This window comes from Arvicola amphibius, chromosome 12 (assembly GCF_903992535.2).
Source record: "Arvicola amphibius chromosome 12, mArvAmp1.2, whole genome shotgun sequence".
NCBI classification, from domain to species: Eukaryota; Metazoa; Chordata; class Mammalia; order Rodentia; family Cricetidae; genus Arvicola; species Arvicola amphibius.
Window position 1 is genome coordinate 98,492,608 of NC_052058.2, and position 14,453 is coordinate 98,507,060.

Consider the following 14,453-nt stretch of genomic DNA (forward strand, 5'->3'; position numbering starts at 1 on the left):
GTTCGGGTCTCATTCTAGAAAACTCAAACTGCATTTGTCCCGCCCCGCGCCACTGTAAAGCGAACATGTTCACAATGCGTCCTCCACGTCCCCAGGGGGCGCTGCGAGGAACTTGGCCTCCAAAGGGATCCTAGCTCGCGCCGGGAACCGTTTCCGCCCGGAAGCATTTCCGCCCCCACGGTCCTCAGGGTCCCGCGACACGCTTCCGAGTTCTAACTGCGCACGTGCAGCCACTGCTCAGTGCAGCCTGCTAGCGCGGGCCGGCAAACATGTCGCACTTACAGATGAAACTCCTGCGCAAGAAGATTGAGAAGCGGAACATCAAGCTGCGGCAGCGAAACCTGAAGCTGCAAGGTGAGCTGTGTTGAACCCCGCTGTGGCGAGCGATTGTGGGGAACTCTGAAACTCCGCCGTGCGCCGGGTAGCTTCCGGCGGGCTCCTAGGCCGCCTGGGTCTCAGCACCCAGTGGACCTTTCGTTGGTCCCAACCTTTGCCCGCGTGCGTTTCTCGGTTCAGGGTCTCAGCGGGAGGCCTCGGGTTTGCTTCCCAGGCTTCTGCTGGCTGGGCATCCAGCAAAACCCACCTATTACCCTTCGTTTTAGACTCCATCATCATCTTTAGGCCCCATATAGAACTTTAGTTCTAGGTACTATCTATTTTCTGACTTTTATTTAGGTGCTGGATCTCATCTCCCGCCCAAGCTTAGCAATTCTTTTTCATTTTTCTTGGCTTTCCCAACAGTGATGATACTGCTTTCCTCTACTTGTCCAAGTCCGTTCTGTTATTTCTGCAGTGATCCTCATCACATGTTAAACACAGAGCCTGTGTTCTTGTCTGGCCCAACTTAGTTTGTAAATCCCTTAACGTCTTGTTTTTGGCACCGCACCTTAAATGGAAAGTTTACACACATGTCACCTTTCTTCATGCAGTTTCTGTAGCTTGTTAAGATTGCCTGTAAGATATAAGTCGATGGTCCCCAGCCTTCCTAATGTTGCGACCCTTTAATACAGTTCCTCATAATAATGCAAATATCTGATATGCGACCTCGAGACGCACAGGCTGAGAGTCGCTGAATAAATCCTCTGGGAAGTGCTGGGGCATATTGTCACGTCCCATATAATATTCAACAGATAGTAATTGAAAGAAATCCCAGAGGAGGCAATGGATTTAAAGGAAGCTCCTTCATTTAGTTTCTGTAGAATAATTAATACTGATTAGTAGCTGCTGGCTGTGGGTAATGTAAAGGTCATGTCGCTTTCATTCCCCTTCTATCGACAGGGAAACTTTGTAAAGCTAGTTTGGGGCTTAATTGAGGAAATAAGTGGTTTTCATTAACTGAAGTTTTAGTTCATTTAAGTCCAGGAAAATTGGGTTTGAATGATGAGAAATTATATAATCAATAGTTGTGGGAATACGAAGTGAATGCCATTGGTTATGTTTATCAAATACTCAATGTTAGAATATGTGTTTTCACCAGGCGGTGGTGGTGCATGCCTTTAATCCCAGCACTCTGGAGGCTGAGGCAGGCAGATCTCTAAGTTCAAGACCAGCCTGGTCTACAAGAGCTAGTTCCAGGACAGGCTTCAAAGCTACAAAGAAACCCTGTCTCAAAAAAAGAAAAAGAAATATGTCTTTTCATAGCTGTTTTCTAATTCCATTGATTTAATTATGTGACATTGTTGGCATTTTCCTGTTACAGATTTCTGTATAGCCTTAAACAGATAAGGTCTTTTTTTCTTTTCTTGTTTTTTCAGGGTTTCTCTGTGTCTCCTGGAACTTGCTTTGTAGACCAAGCTGGCCTCAACCACACAGAACTCCACCTGCCTCTGCTTCTGCTGAAATTAAAGGCGTGCACCACAATGCCCATGAGATAAGGTCTTTTGAAGTTAAAAATAAAGCAATTGCTTTTCTGACATTTTTACCCTAAAGAAAATGTGTCTTTTCTATAGTGGAGCACCAACAGGTGACTTCAGCAGTGCTGTAGTCAAAAGGGAAACTACGTGACTGGAATTCCAGAGACCTTGCCACTTCTCTCTGGGAGGTCAGTGTTGTTTAGCAAGCTTAGTCTTCCGTGTTATAATATACCTTCTGTGTTTTTAAACAGAAGCATCAAACACAAGCCTATCACAACTTTCCAATGAAGATGTGCCCAAAGAAGAGGTAAAGGTCAGAAAAGTTAAGAAAGCCTTAAAGCACGCTGCGAGGGTGGGCTCAGCAGAAGCACAAAGTGAAGGCGTGCCTGAAGAGACAGCGGAAAACTCGACGAAAGTTGAAAAGTTACCCCAGAAACCTACCGCTTTAACCAATGGAGAAACAGCAGCAGTGCCATCTCCTGATTCAAAATCAAAAAAGAAAAAGAAGAAAAAGAGGAAAATGGCAAATGATGCAGAGCCTGGTAGGTTTGTTTTCTTTGACTATCAGCCGTGGCTCGCGTCCCTCCATCGCTGTGTGTGCAGCATCCCCTGTGTGCACCTGCGTTGGGAGACTAGCCAGGCAGCTGAAGGACATGTTGGTGGAAGAGGGGGGTGGGTTTTAATTTTTTCCCAAACTTGTGTCATGTTTTTAAGTTCACTAACCTTGGGAAAAACTGACATTTGGTAATGATTTCTTTAGTTTTTAATACTCTACTAAGGAGTTTGGTGAGCAGTTAGTGGGGCTTTTTAAATAAACTGAGTATACCATGGCATAGTGTTTGCATTTCACGTATTTCAGAGTTTCAGAACTTTAATTAACACTGTGGATCTTGACTGGTGATGGGCAATATCTCTGTGAGCTTTTTTGTCTGAAGGTACTTGCTAATTTTATAAGGTACCTCATGTCTTTGTCCATGTATAGTCTATAACCCCTCTCCCCAATATGGTGGCTTCCTTGCAGAAAAGTAAAGTAGCATGTAAAGTAGCATGAAGGAAAGTTGTGAATAAATAAAACACTGGTTTCCAAGTGATCAGAAAGCACGGGACAGGGTTTAAAGAGCAGGAGGCAGGAAGGGGATAGTAAATTCTGGTAAAGGGATGAGCCTCCTGTGGAGATGGGAACAAATTGAGGTGGGGTGAGCCAGGTCAGCAACCCCTCCCTGTTCATTGGAGCCCAGTGTGCAGCGCTGAAGATGCCTGAGTAGAATGTACTGCACAGTAGGTGGGAGCCATCCTGCGGAAGTCACGGAAGTGAGAAGCAAGAAGGCTTTGCCTCTCCTCCTTCACTTACAGCTCCACAGCGGTCTGTTTCTATCACCAGCTAAGGAACCACTGCCCTCTCCCTGTGCGGGAACAGAGAGAGCCCCACTCTTAGTGTTCATCTTCAAAGCAGAAGTGACTTGCAGAATGTGAACGCAAGGGGAGAAAATGCAGCTGTCTGTGGGGATTTAAGTTAAAATTGCTTTAATTGTGCATGTGCTGCTTTCCTCGTGAAGTGTGAGGCTGTCCTGATATTATTCTTTAAGGATAATGTAATATATTTTAAGTAACTTTAAAACATGGTTTGTAAATCATTTATACCTCAAAATTTTAAATATTGAACAAGGTTTCTAGCAAATAAATGTTGAATGTTAAACTTTGAAAAGTATTTCTTTACAGATCTTTTTTTTCTCACTTGTTATTTGTTTGGTTTTTTTTTTTTTGTTTTGTTTTGTTTGGGGTTTTTTTTTTTTTTTTTTTTTTTTTTTTTTTTTTTTTTGCTTTTTAAACCAAGACACCAAAAAAGCAAAAACTGAAGAAAGCAATGTGGCTCTTGAGGAAGCAGAAGATGCTGCTGTGGAGAAACCAGATGACAAGGAAGTGCCCAGCCTGCCCCTAGGGCTGACAGGTGATGTCTTGGAAGAGTCACTTTTCTCTGTTGTATGATAGAACATTCCATCTTGACTTTTAATTACCAGGGAAAAATAATGTCAGCAAGCAATGATTTTTATATCTTCATGGTGTTTCCCTTTATCTTCTCCTTTTGATACCAAGGCATTTTTTGCATCTTTTTCTTTCTCTGTGTTCCTAATAGCTTCTGGGATCCTTAAAGTTCAAGAATTTCTATTAGAATTTATTGTTCCAACCAGATTTGATTTGGGGGATTTTGTTTGATTGCTTTATTTTTTGTTAAAATACTGAGGTTCGACCATTTTAATACTTAATCAAGACTGCCGAGTTGAGCTGGTGGTATAGTACTGAACACAGCTTACAGAGAAAAGAGAAAAATAGACAAGTTTTAGAGGTGGTTCTCAGTCTGGATGATTTTTCACCCCAAGTCAAGCAACTAACTCTTAATGTCCAGGTTAGCAACAAAAGTCTCACACTCCAGGCGTCTGTCTAGGACAGTCTACTGCCATCTAGAGTGGAGGTCAGGTGCCTTGCAGCGTCAAGATGCATAGGGCAGCCACTTGCCCAGCATACACGAAGTCCAGAATTCCTCACACACCAAAGGAGAATTCTCCGGCCCCCTTTATTACCTCGGCTCATCTTACAGGCAAAACAAATTGTAGGTCAAGGTTTTGTTGCTGGATTGGGATCGTCACATTCCCTCCACTGTAAACCTTGCCTGGTTACAGGAGATGACTGGTTCAGGCTCCATGTTCCCCAGTGCTAGGCGTCTTTATGCTCGGAACTCTTAATTTGGCCTCTAGTTGGGCAAAATCATAAAACAAAGCCTATTTTATAAGACTAGTATAAACCTATTGCTTTATCAGATGCTATACTGAAAAATGCAAATAAAGATTTGGGGCTGGGCGGTGGTGGTGCACGCCTTTAATTCCAGCCCTTGGGAGGCAGAAGCAGGTGGATCTCTGAATCTGAGGCCACCATGGTCTACAGGAGCTAGTTCCAAGATAGGCTCCAAAACTAGAGAAACTCTGTCTTGAAAAACCAAGAAAAGAAAAAAGATTTGGTTATGGGTGTGTTTTCCCACAACTGGAAAGAAGAGAGCCTGGGAGTTGACCATCGATCACAAGTAAGGACCATGTCTGTATACTTTGCCAGCATGTATGTGCACTTTGTATGCCTGGTGCCTGGGACTGGAATTCTGGATGGTTAAGAGCCACCGCGTGGGTGCTGAACCTCACCCAGGTCCTGTGCAATAGCAGCAAGTGCTCTTAAGCGCTGAGCCATCTCTCCAGCCCCAGTGTTTGTTTACATGTTGAATTCTCTGTGGGCAATTTTCTCATTAGTACCTGTTAGCAGTGGTTGAGCATTAATCTCCTCTTACTATAAGACACTCTTTGAAGAATCGGCATGGATTTAGGCAGCCGTGCCAGCGCTCACTTTGAATAGACCAGCTTGCTGACAGTGAACTATCTTCCATGTAGGGGCCTTTGAGGACACTTCGTTTGCTTCCTTGTCTAACCTCGTCAATGAAAACACTCTGAAGGCTATAGAAGAAATGGGCTTCAAGCGCATGACTGAGATCCAACATAAAAGTATCAGGCCACTTCTGGAAGGCAGGTATGGTTGACATTGGTACTGGGGCATTCCTGTCATTTCTTAAGACTGCGGTGGTAAAGGAAACATGTATGTTCCACTGATTGATGGTTCTCTATGTATTCATGTCTGGCTTATGTTAAAAATGGCTAGGCAGGGAACTGTATTTTGGAATTCTCACACAGTGCCTAGAACCTGCTCATAGCTCATGGGGGGGGGGGTGTTCAATATGCATCTGCATGAGTTGAATGAACGTCCTTCTCTCCTACAATATTAAGGGATCTTCTAGCAGCTGCTAAAACCGGCAGTGGCAAAACTCTGGCTTTCCTCATCCCTGTGATCGAGCTCATTGTGAAGTTAAAGTTTATGCCCAGGAATGGTAAGTGTCTGTCTGTCTGTGTATGCTGTGATGAGTAGGAGGTGAGCCCTGTAAGGACCTGCGGAGATGGCCTTCTGTTGCCTTTTGCCTTCCAGGAACAGGAGTCCTGATTCTCTCTCCTACCAGAGAACTGGCCATGCAGACCTTTGGTGTTCTTAAGGAACTTATGACGCACCACGTTCACACGTACGGGCTGATCATGGGTGGCAGTAACAGGTCTGCCGAAGCGCAGAAGCTCACCAATGGCATCAACATTGTCGTGGCCACCCCTGGCCGGCTTCTAGACCACATGCAGAATACTCCAGGGTTCATGTACAAGAACCTCCAGTGTCTTGTTATTGATGAGGCTGATCGTATCTTGGATGTTGGATTTGAAGAAGAATTAAAGCAAATTATTAAACTTTTGCCAGGTAAGTAGGCGGCATCTGTATGGGGCTCACAGAGTAGTCAGAGGTCTGTGGTTGGAGATCTTGTAGGGAAAATACTGTTTTAATAACCAGAATTTTGCTGTGGCTTCGTGAGCAATTTGTGCCTGTCATCTTCAGAAGTAATTTGAAATGCATCTTACAACACATTACCATTTCATAGCAAAAATGCAAGTTCAATGTAAAGATTCCTTGTAAGGGTTGAGCTTTTTGGCTGAGTCCTCCTCTCGTGTCATCCGCTCTTATCTCCATATGGCATAGACACATAATTTAAAAATAATAAGTAAACCATTTAAATTAAAATCTGTAATTTTTGATAATCTAACATGTGTAGCCCTTGAGAATCATAACTGCAAGTGCAGTGATGGGCAGGTATGTCCTCCACCTCAAAAGTTCGTGCCCACCCATACAAATAAGTTCTTTCTGCTGTTGACCAGCTTTCTCAGTCTCTATACAAGAGCCCACGGCAGTGTGTGCTCCTCTTTTCCCATGCAGCATCTTCTAGATGCTCAGTGATGCTGCTTTGTGAGTACAGCACGTCTGCTCCTTTCAGCTGCTGACAGGTGTGCGTGCTGTTCGCAGCTGTTGGCATTTCCATAAGCATTGACTAAAGCTCCTTTTCTCGTGAATAACTTCACAAAGGTATTGATGGTGGCTGGGAAGCCCTAACTACCCATCCCTTGGTTTAATTTGCTTAGGATGGATTGGATTTCTTCATTTCACCTAAGTTACCATGTTTATAGATGATATATGGGGAGTCCATACCAATAACATATCCCCTTTTTCAGGAATTTCTGCTTAAAGTGTAATGAAGTGATTATGAGATTCTTTGGAAGGTTTGGGTTATTTTTGTGTTGTTTCAGTACGCAGGCAAACTATGCTCTTTTCTGCCACACAAACTCGAAAAGTTGAAGACTTGGCAAGAATTTCTCTGAAAAAAGAGCCATTGTATGTGGGTGTTGATGACGATAAAGAGGTTGCCACAGTGGACGGACTTGAGCAGGTACTGTTTATAAATAGCTTATACGTGTTACAGAGTAAATAAGTAAAACCCTTGTGCTTGTTCAGAGTGATAAACAGCAAGTGGATTGATGAACATAAGTCAGAGCAACAGACATGGGTGTGATGTCTCTGAGTTGCTTATAAAGTACTGTGAAGTCAGGGAAAGCCAGCAAGCATCTGTTCTGTTGATGCTGCTTTTTATGTGGGAAGAAGCATCAATAGCTGTTGATTGCTTGTTTTTAATAATCTGCATAATGGAAAAATATGTATAGCTCATTAAAAACAAAAAATGAAAAAAAATGCTCTCTATAAGGTGCCAGGGAAGTTGAGTGATTGACAGGAAACTAACTTGGAGGAGCAAGTGCATCGCTATGCAAGGTAGAAAAGAGGTGCCGGGTCTAACTGACTTAATGGAGACAAGTTTAGTCTGGAGAAAGCATATGTTTGAGAGTGAGTGCCTGTGAAGTCAGGTGTCTTCATGATCACTCACCATTTGAGTATTTAGGGGAGTCTAATTTAACCCCTGGGCTTGCAGATTCAGCTAATCTAGCTAGCCAGCTTGACCCACTAATCCCATCTCCTGAGCATTGGGACTACACAATTACCCAGCATTCTTACATGGGAGGCTGTCGGTCCTCAGCCCTTTACCTGCTGAGCTGTCTTCGTAACTCCAAGGTCTTGATAAGTAAATAGTTCCCTATAACTGGAGTTGGTAGTCCTTAAATGTGGCAGAAAGGCCTGGCAGTATATTGCTGTGTTCACTTTTTTTTTTTTTTTTTTTTTTTACTTAATGAAGCTAAAATGCCTTGAGTAATCTGTTCACTGCTCCGATTCAGGGATATGTTGTGTGTCCCTCTGAGAAGAGGTTCCTTCTGCTCTTCACATTCCTTAAGAAGAACCGGAAGAAGAAAGTAATGGTCTTCTTTTCATCGTGTATGTCTGTGAAGTACCACTACGAGCTACTGAACTACATCGACCTGCCTGTCTTGGCCATCCATGTAAGTGGAGCTTGTTGAGAAATGGGGTAAGCCTATGTATGACGTTCTATGCACTTTGGGATTGAGGAGTGGTTCATCTTCCAATGGATGATCAGGTGTGTATGCAGAGAGCCTCACAAGGCTCCACCCCTCCCTGAGGCTCTTTAGGAAGCTAATGGTAGTTTGAGTGACATTTCTTCAGTGGAGTAGCACAGTTGGGTGCTCACTTGCCTACAAGTAACCCGCGCCTGTGCTCTTGTGAGCTCCCTGGATCACACAGACGTGAAAGGAGAAGGGCATTAGTTAGAAGAGGAAAGAATCTGAATGAGCAGGAGGGGACAGAGGAGGGTGATGGGTCAGTGTGATTGGAGTATGGTAGTTGGCACCGAAGGTTATAACTAAACACAGGTAAGTACAGGCAAATAAAATCTGAAAAAGAAAGTACTTAAAAAGGAGTAAGTGTTGTAAGGAGAGTGGGCTGCATCCCGCCTGGCTCCTGGCCGCCTGGCTAGCTTAACCCCCAAAATAACCACACAGAAATTGTATTAATTTAAACACTGCCTGGCCCATTAGTTCTAACCTCTTATTGGCTAACTCTTACATATTTGTTTAACCCATCTCCATTAATGTGTATCACCACTTGACTGTGGCTTACCGGCATGAGTCTAACCAGCATCCATCTTAGAGAGGAGAGCCCTGGCGTGTGCCACACTGCCTTCTTCCTCCCAGAATTCTGTTCTGTCTACTCCGCCCACCTAAGGGCTGCCCTATCAAAAGGCTAACGCAGTATCTTTATTCAACCAATGAAAGCAACACGTAGAAAGAAGACCCTCCTACACCATTTCCCCTTTTTCTGTTTAAACAAAAGAGAAAGGCTTTCACTTTAATATAGTAAAATTACATATAACAAAAACAGTTATCAAGCAAGAATTACAGTTACAATATTTATATCTATTTTATCTTTTATCATAACAAAGGAAAACTATAACTATCCATTCTTCAACTCCATCAAAGACTCTGGAATGATATAATATTACCAAAGTAAACAAGAAGTAAGCAACTTCCAAAACTAGAAATGACAGAGACGTTTCGCTGCCTGGACAGTCACCCAAGAGACACCCTCCCTTTCACAGGCTTTGGGTACAGTTAGAGTCATAGGGCCTGGGCCCAAGTAAGCTTGTGCTAAAGTGTGGTAGCAGCTCCACAGTTGGTTGGTTTTACAGTGAATTTTGACAGACAACTTGAATAAATTTTGTGCTCTTGTTGCTTTTGAATCTAGGGAAGGCAAAAGCAAAATAAGCGAACAACCACATTCTTCCAATTCTGCAATGCAGATTCAGGGATACTGCTGTGCACAGATGTGGCAGCCAGAGGGCTGGACATCCCTGAAGTCGACTGGATTGTTCAGTATGACCCTCCCGATGACCCCAAGGTAACTTGTGTCTTCAGAATGGGTCTGTGTAGGAGTGCACTTGCTGCTCAGGGAGACATGGCATTTCACACCCATGACGCTTACCTGTACAGAGCAGCTGCTTGGTCAGCTGTAGGGTATTACTGGTGTTAATAAGTGTCAGGGACCTTAGGGGTATATGTGCAAAGAGGTTTGAGGGGTATCTGTGACTTTTAAGTTAGGAACACAAGATCCTTGGACTGATGTGTCCAGCTGGTTTCAGAAGGAAATAGCAATTTTGTAAGGAAGTAGATAAATAAAGGTCAGTAATGTCTATAGTAGAATGGGTAACCATGTAAACACCAGTCGGGTAGAGTACATCTGTAACCCCAGCAGTGACAGGAGGAAGGATGAGGATGAAGACAAATGGGTTCCGGGGGCTTGTGCAGCAACCTAACTGAAACAGCAAGCTCCGGGTTGAGAGATACTGCCTCAAAACAAGAAGGTGGAGAATAACCGTATCTTGGTCTACACTCTGACTTCTACACATACTTGCATACACCACATGTGAAAGGAGTGCTTTTAAGAAGCAATGAATTATAATAAATTGTTGACTAGCATTGAAACATAGTTTTCATAGAAAGCTTCTCTGAAGATGAACTACACCTTATAGTTAATCTTATTAGGTAGTGTCTGGCTTGTGGGGCTTCCTTTACACAGTGTTAATATGGCTGGTGTGTGCAGCTTATCTTGTGTTCGTGTCTGTCCCTGCTAAGGGGTGGTATCTGCAGAGGGAATGCTGGCCCAGTGTGTGGCAGGTATGGTGAGGGTGAAGTTGGCCCTGCCCTGTGATTGGTACACCTTGTGCAGGTGTGCTGGCATGCATGCTTCCGTTGATCACAGGACGGAGTCTAAATGGTGAATGTGGACTCATAGCCCAGCTTTTCTACCCCACTACAGGAATACATTCATCGTGTGGGTAGAACGGCTCGGGGCCTGAATGGAAGAGGGCATGCCCTGCTCATCCTGCGCCCTGAAGAGTTGGGTTTCCTTCGTTACTTGAAGCAATCCAAGGTAAAGGCGTTTGTTTGGAAAACCCTGAGTTGGGAAGAAACTCCCACTGTGAGGACTCTCCTCAGGCGCCATCTCTGTAGGTGGCAGAGTAGCTGTTGACTGAAGTTGAGGCACTGCTGTCACAACAGGTACAGAGAGTCACTAGGTGAGATGGCATGTGCTCCTGGCACAGGAGGCATTGGCAGGAGCAACGGCTCAATCCCCAGCACTGTGGGAGCTCTCCTTTCCAGTTCTCTGCAGCCCTGGTCAACCCTGCCCGTTCCCCTAGCATCCCTGCAGATTCTCAGAAGAGCAGCAGATCTGTACTCTGTGCACCAGCCTCCCTCCCTTGACTCTTTTCCCAGGCTGCCAGTGCTTTGCCATCTCAAGTCTCCCTGTGCAGCTCCTGCTTCAGCCCTCAACTCAGCCTCCTACTGCTCCTTTCGGGGCTGACACTGCCCTGGCTCTGCTCCTCTCTGCCTCTTTGGAAAAGTGCTTTGCATATATTCCAGTCACCATCTGCTCAATCTCCAGCTCACCTGTCTCAGCCTGCCAGAACAGAATACATCCAGACTGCATTGGCCTCCTTCTTGATAGGCCTAGTGGGTACATGGCAGGCCAGCTTGTCCCTGACTGATATCGTGACACCCTCCTAGCAGTCTTACCATGTGGATTTCCCCTTCCTACAATAAGGCACAGTTTCTGAAATTGCCCTGAGGCCTTTGCACTCTCCTGGCTGTTCTTTCTGGATCTCCACAGGACACTGATTTCAGTGAGATGTTTATCTCCAGCCCTCTTTGCTCCCAGCACACAAATGCACCTGCAAATGTGCTCTCTGAGTGGAGGGCAGGAGGTCCTTACATACCTGTTTTCTATCCCAGTTCATAGCACAAACACAGCTTCTGTGCTTTCCTAGTTAAGTAAGAGGTAATAATTGATGAATCCTTGGGGAACTAGAGTCACCAGGCATTGGCTTGGTGTCATAAGTATCAGGCACAAGGTAGAGCAGTATTAAGGATCCTCTCCTGGTATAGATTAAAAAAAAAAAAAAAAAGGTAGTTATCCCTGGTATGGATTACACACCTGTAATCCCAGCAGTCAAGAAGCAGAGGCAGGAGGGTCTCAGCAAGTTCAAGACCAGCCAGGACCACATAGTAAAAACCCTATTAGGAAAAGGGGGGAAAGTAGTCATTTATCACCCTGAATGTTACAGTTCTGGAAATCTTAGAGGTAGAACTTTAGTGGCCCTTGCCTCTGCTCGTTTCCTCCTCAGCTTTTGAAGAGGGAGAAATGCAGGCTCCTACAACATATTCATGTAAACTCAGCAGGCCAGAGATGGAACACCCTAATGATAAGAGGCAGCAAGCAGCGGATCACAGTCCTTGTCCTGGGGTTCCATGAGCCCGGGCATCTCCAGCGCTGTCCCTTGCTGTCGCTACTGATGGGACATTTACAACCTTTCGTGCAGCTAAACATGAGTGCCCTCTTACTAACACCTGAACTTTGTTTCTCTAGGTTCCACTGAATCAGTTCGACTTTTCCTGGTCTAAAGTTTCTGATATTCAGTCTCAGGTACGCTCTTTGTGTCGTTGTCTTCTGAGGGGAGAGGTCGCCTATCGGTGCTGCCTTGTGGAGTTGACAGTAACTCCCCTAGGCTCCCTCCCACTTGCAGATGATGCTGGTCTTAAGGTTCCTTTCTTAAGGTTTCCCCAGAGTTCAAAGCCAGATCAAGTGTACAAAGATGAGTGGTTTTGTAGGATAATTATTCTAATAATTGAAATCTGCCCTTTTTCTTTGTTATAGCTGGAAAAGCTGATCGAAAAGAACTATTTTCTCCATAAGTCGGCGCAGGAAGCATACAAGTCCTACATACGAGCCTACGACTCCCACTCTCTCAAGCAGATCTTCGATGTGAACAACTTAAACTTGCCTCAGGTGGCTCTGTCCTTTGGCTTTAAGGTTCCTCCCTTCGTTGATCTGAGTATCCTTTCTTCGTTATTTATTACACTGTGTTGCAATGACGGGCCTTAGCGGGGTATTGAGTCTTAGCAGTGAGTTGGTACAGCTTCCAGCCAAAGGCTCTGATGTTCATCCTAGCCCGTGTCTGTCGCAGTAGGAAGGGGTTGGCAAGGACTTGTCACTGGGGTCGGAATACCAGGCTAAGGTAGCTCAGGATTTAAATCTCTAAAGAACTAAGGATGGCTCAGTGGAATAAGCATTTTTCCCAGCAAGCCTGGCAACCCAAGTTTGACCCCCAGGACCCATGGTGGAAGGGAAGAACCAAACCTCTCCAAAGGTGTGCCACACACACTACATCCATACACACGGAATGGTGCTGCGCAGGGCAGTGGGGGCACGACTGCCAGTGAAAGGCGGGTGTTGTGTCTTCCGTGTAGATGCAGAGGTGGGAAGCAGCATGAGAGAGAAGGTAAGAGCTTTCAGGGTTCCTGGCCTCGTATGGCCATCAGAGGGTTATTTATCTACAAGGAAATGGTAAGGCTAGCCACAGAAAACAGACCTCAGCCTTGCTCCAGGTAAAGAGCAAAGGAACCTCCCAGGCGGTTCCATTGCAATCGTGTGTCTGTGTCTGTTCTTATGTATTGGCTATTCAATACGAGGAAGACTGCTTTTAATTGTGCTGCAGTAGCTCGTGAGAGAAATCCAGGACAGCTTGGTTAAAGTCATTCCTGTTCATTTTGGTGTACAAGCTCACTGTCACTCCTGGTCTCCTGCATGCTCATTGTCCAGCCTCAGGCCCCACGTCTCCATCTGTCAAGCTAGTGGCACAGGGGTAGTGCTGGCCATGTTGAGGTTTTCTCTGATGCAGCTTGGAGTCTTTGTTGCTTCATCTCCTTAACATTCACTTGTAGACGTGAGCAGCCATGATGGCAAGCTTAAAAAGAGAGGAGGTGGCGGTGGATTTGGCTACCAAAAAACAAAGAAAGTGGAGAAGTCCAAGATCTTTAAACACATCAGCAAGAAGACAGCGGACCGCAGGCAGTTTTCTCACTGACGGGAATGGCTTTCCACCTGGACTTTGCCCTAATTTCCCCTTTCTCTTTAAGAAGGAACTTTTTAAAATCACCTTTAGGATCTTTTTGTCTTTACTATGAATGATAATTTTTATTTTTAAATACTCCCATAAAAAATCATGTCATTGTTTTAATGTCATTTATACTTTTCCTTTTTGGTATAAGGAGGGACGCAGTGATGGACAAAATAGGCTGGATTTTTATTTTTTGAACGTTAGCAATAACCTGGAGCCCCTGAAAATGCCACACGTATGTAAGGGCAAAGACTGTTGGGAGTAATTAGTGCACATCTTCAGTGGTGCCATTGCAGCTGAGATGACTCGGTGGGTAATCAAGTGCTGCTGCACAGATCCTGAGTTCAGCATCCACGAAAAATGCTGAGTGTGGCAGTGCATGTAACTCGAATGCTTTGGAGCCAGAAACAGGCAGGTCCTGGAGCTTCCTGGCCAGCTTGTCTAGCCAAATACCATTCCATGTTCAAAGAGAGACCCTGTTTCAGCAGCGAAGTTGGAACGCAACTGAGGAAGCTATAGGTAACTTCTGGCCTCTACATGGGCACTTAGAACGTGGACATAAAAGTAGTACCACTTCTGTTGTATGTTCCTGACTTTTTGTTTTTCAAGACAGGGCTTCTCTAACTATGGAGCCTGTCTTGGAACTCATTCTGTAGGCCAGCCTGGCCTTAAATTCTCAAAAATCTGCCTATTTCTGCCTCCCCGGAGTACTGGAATTAAAGGCGTGTGCTTTAATAACCACTGGCTGTTCCTGACTTTTTAATAGTAGGATTTTATTGGTTGGC

At 44.8% G+C, this 14,453-nt stretch overlaps 1 protein-coding gene across 1 annotated transcript; it reads left to right on the plus strand.

Moving 5' to 3' along the window:
• Positions 1–182: 182 nt before the first annotated feature.
• On the plus strand, positions 183–13,788 carry Ddx18 (DEAD-box helicase 18). Its single transcript, XM_038350085.1, has 13 exons — positions 183–354; positions 2,105–2,395; positions 3,688–3,801; positions 5,285–5,420; positions 5,675–5,775; positions 5,871–6,185; positions 7,064–7,203; positions 8,039–8,200; positions 9,459–9,611; positions 10,530–10,643; positions 12,138–12,194; positions 12,426–12,603; positions 13,493–13,788. The coding sequence occupies exons 1-13, from the start codon at positions 270–272 to the stop codon at positions 13,633–13,635; spliced, it is 1,989 nt and encodes a 662-aa protein (XP_038206013.1). The 5' UTR covers positions 183–269; the 3' UTR covers positions 13,636–13,788.
• The last annotated feature ends 665 nt before the right edge of the window (positions 13,789–14,453 follow it).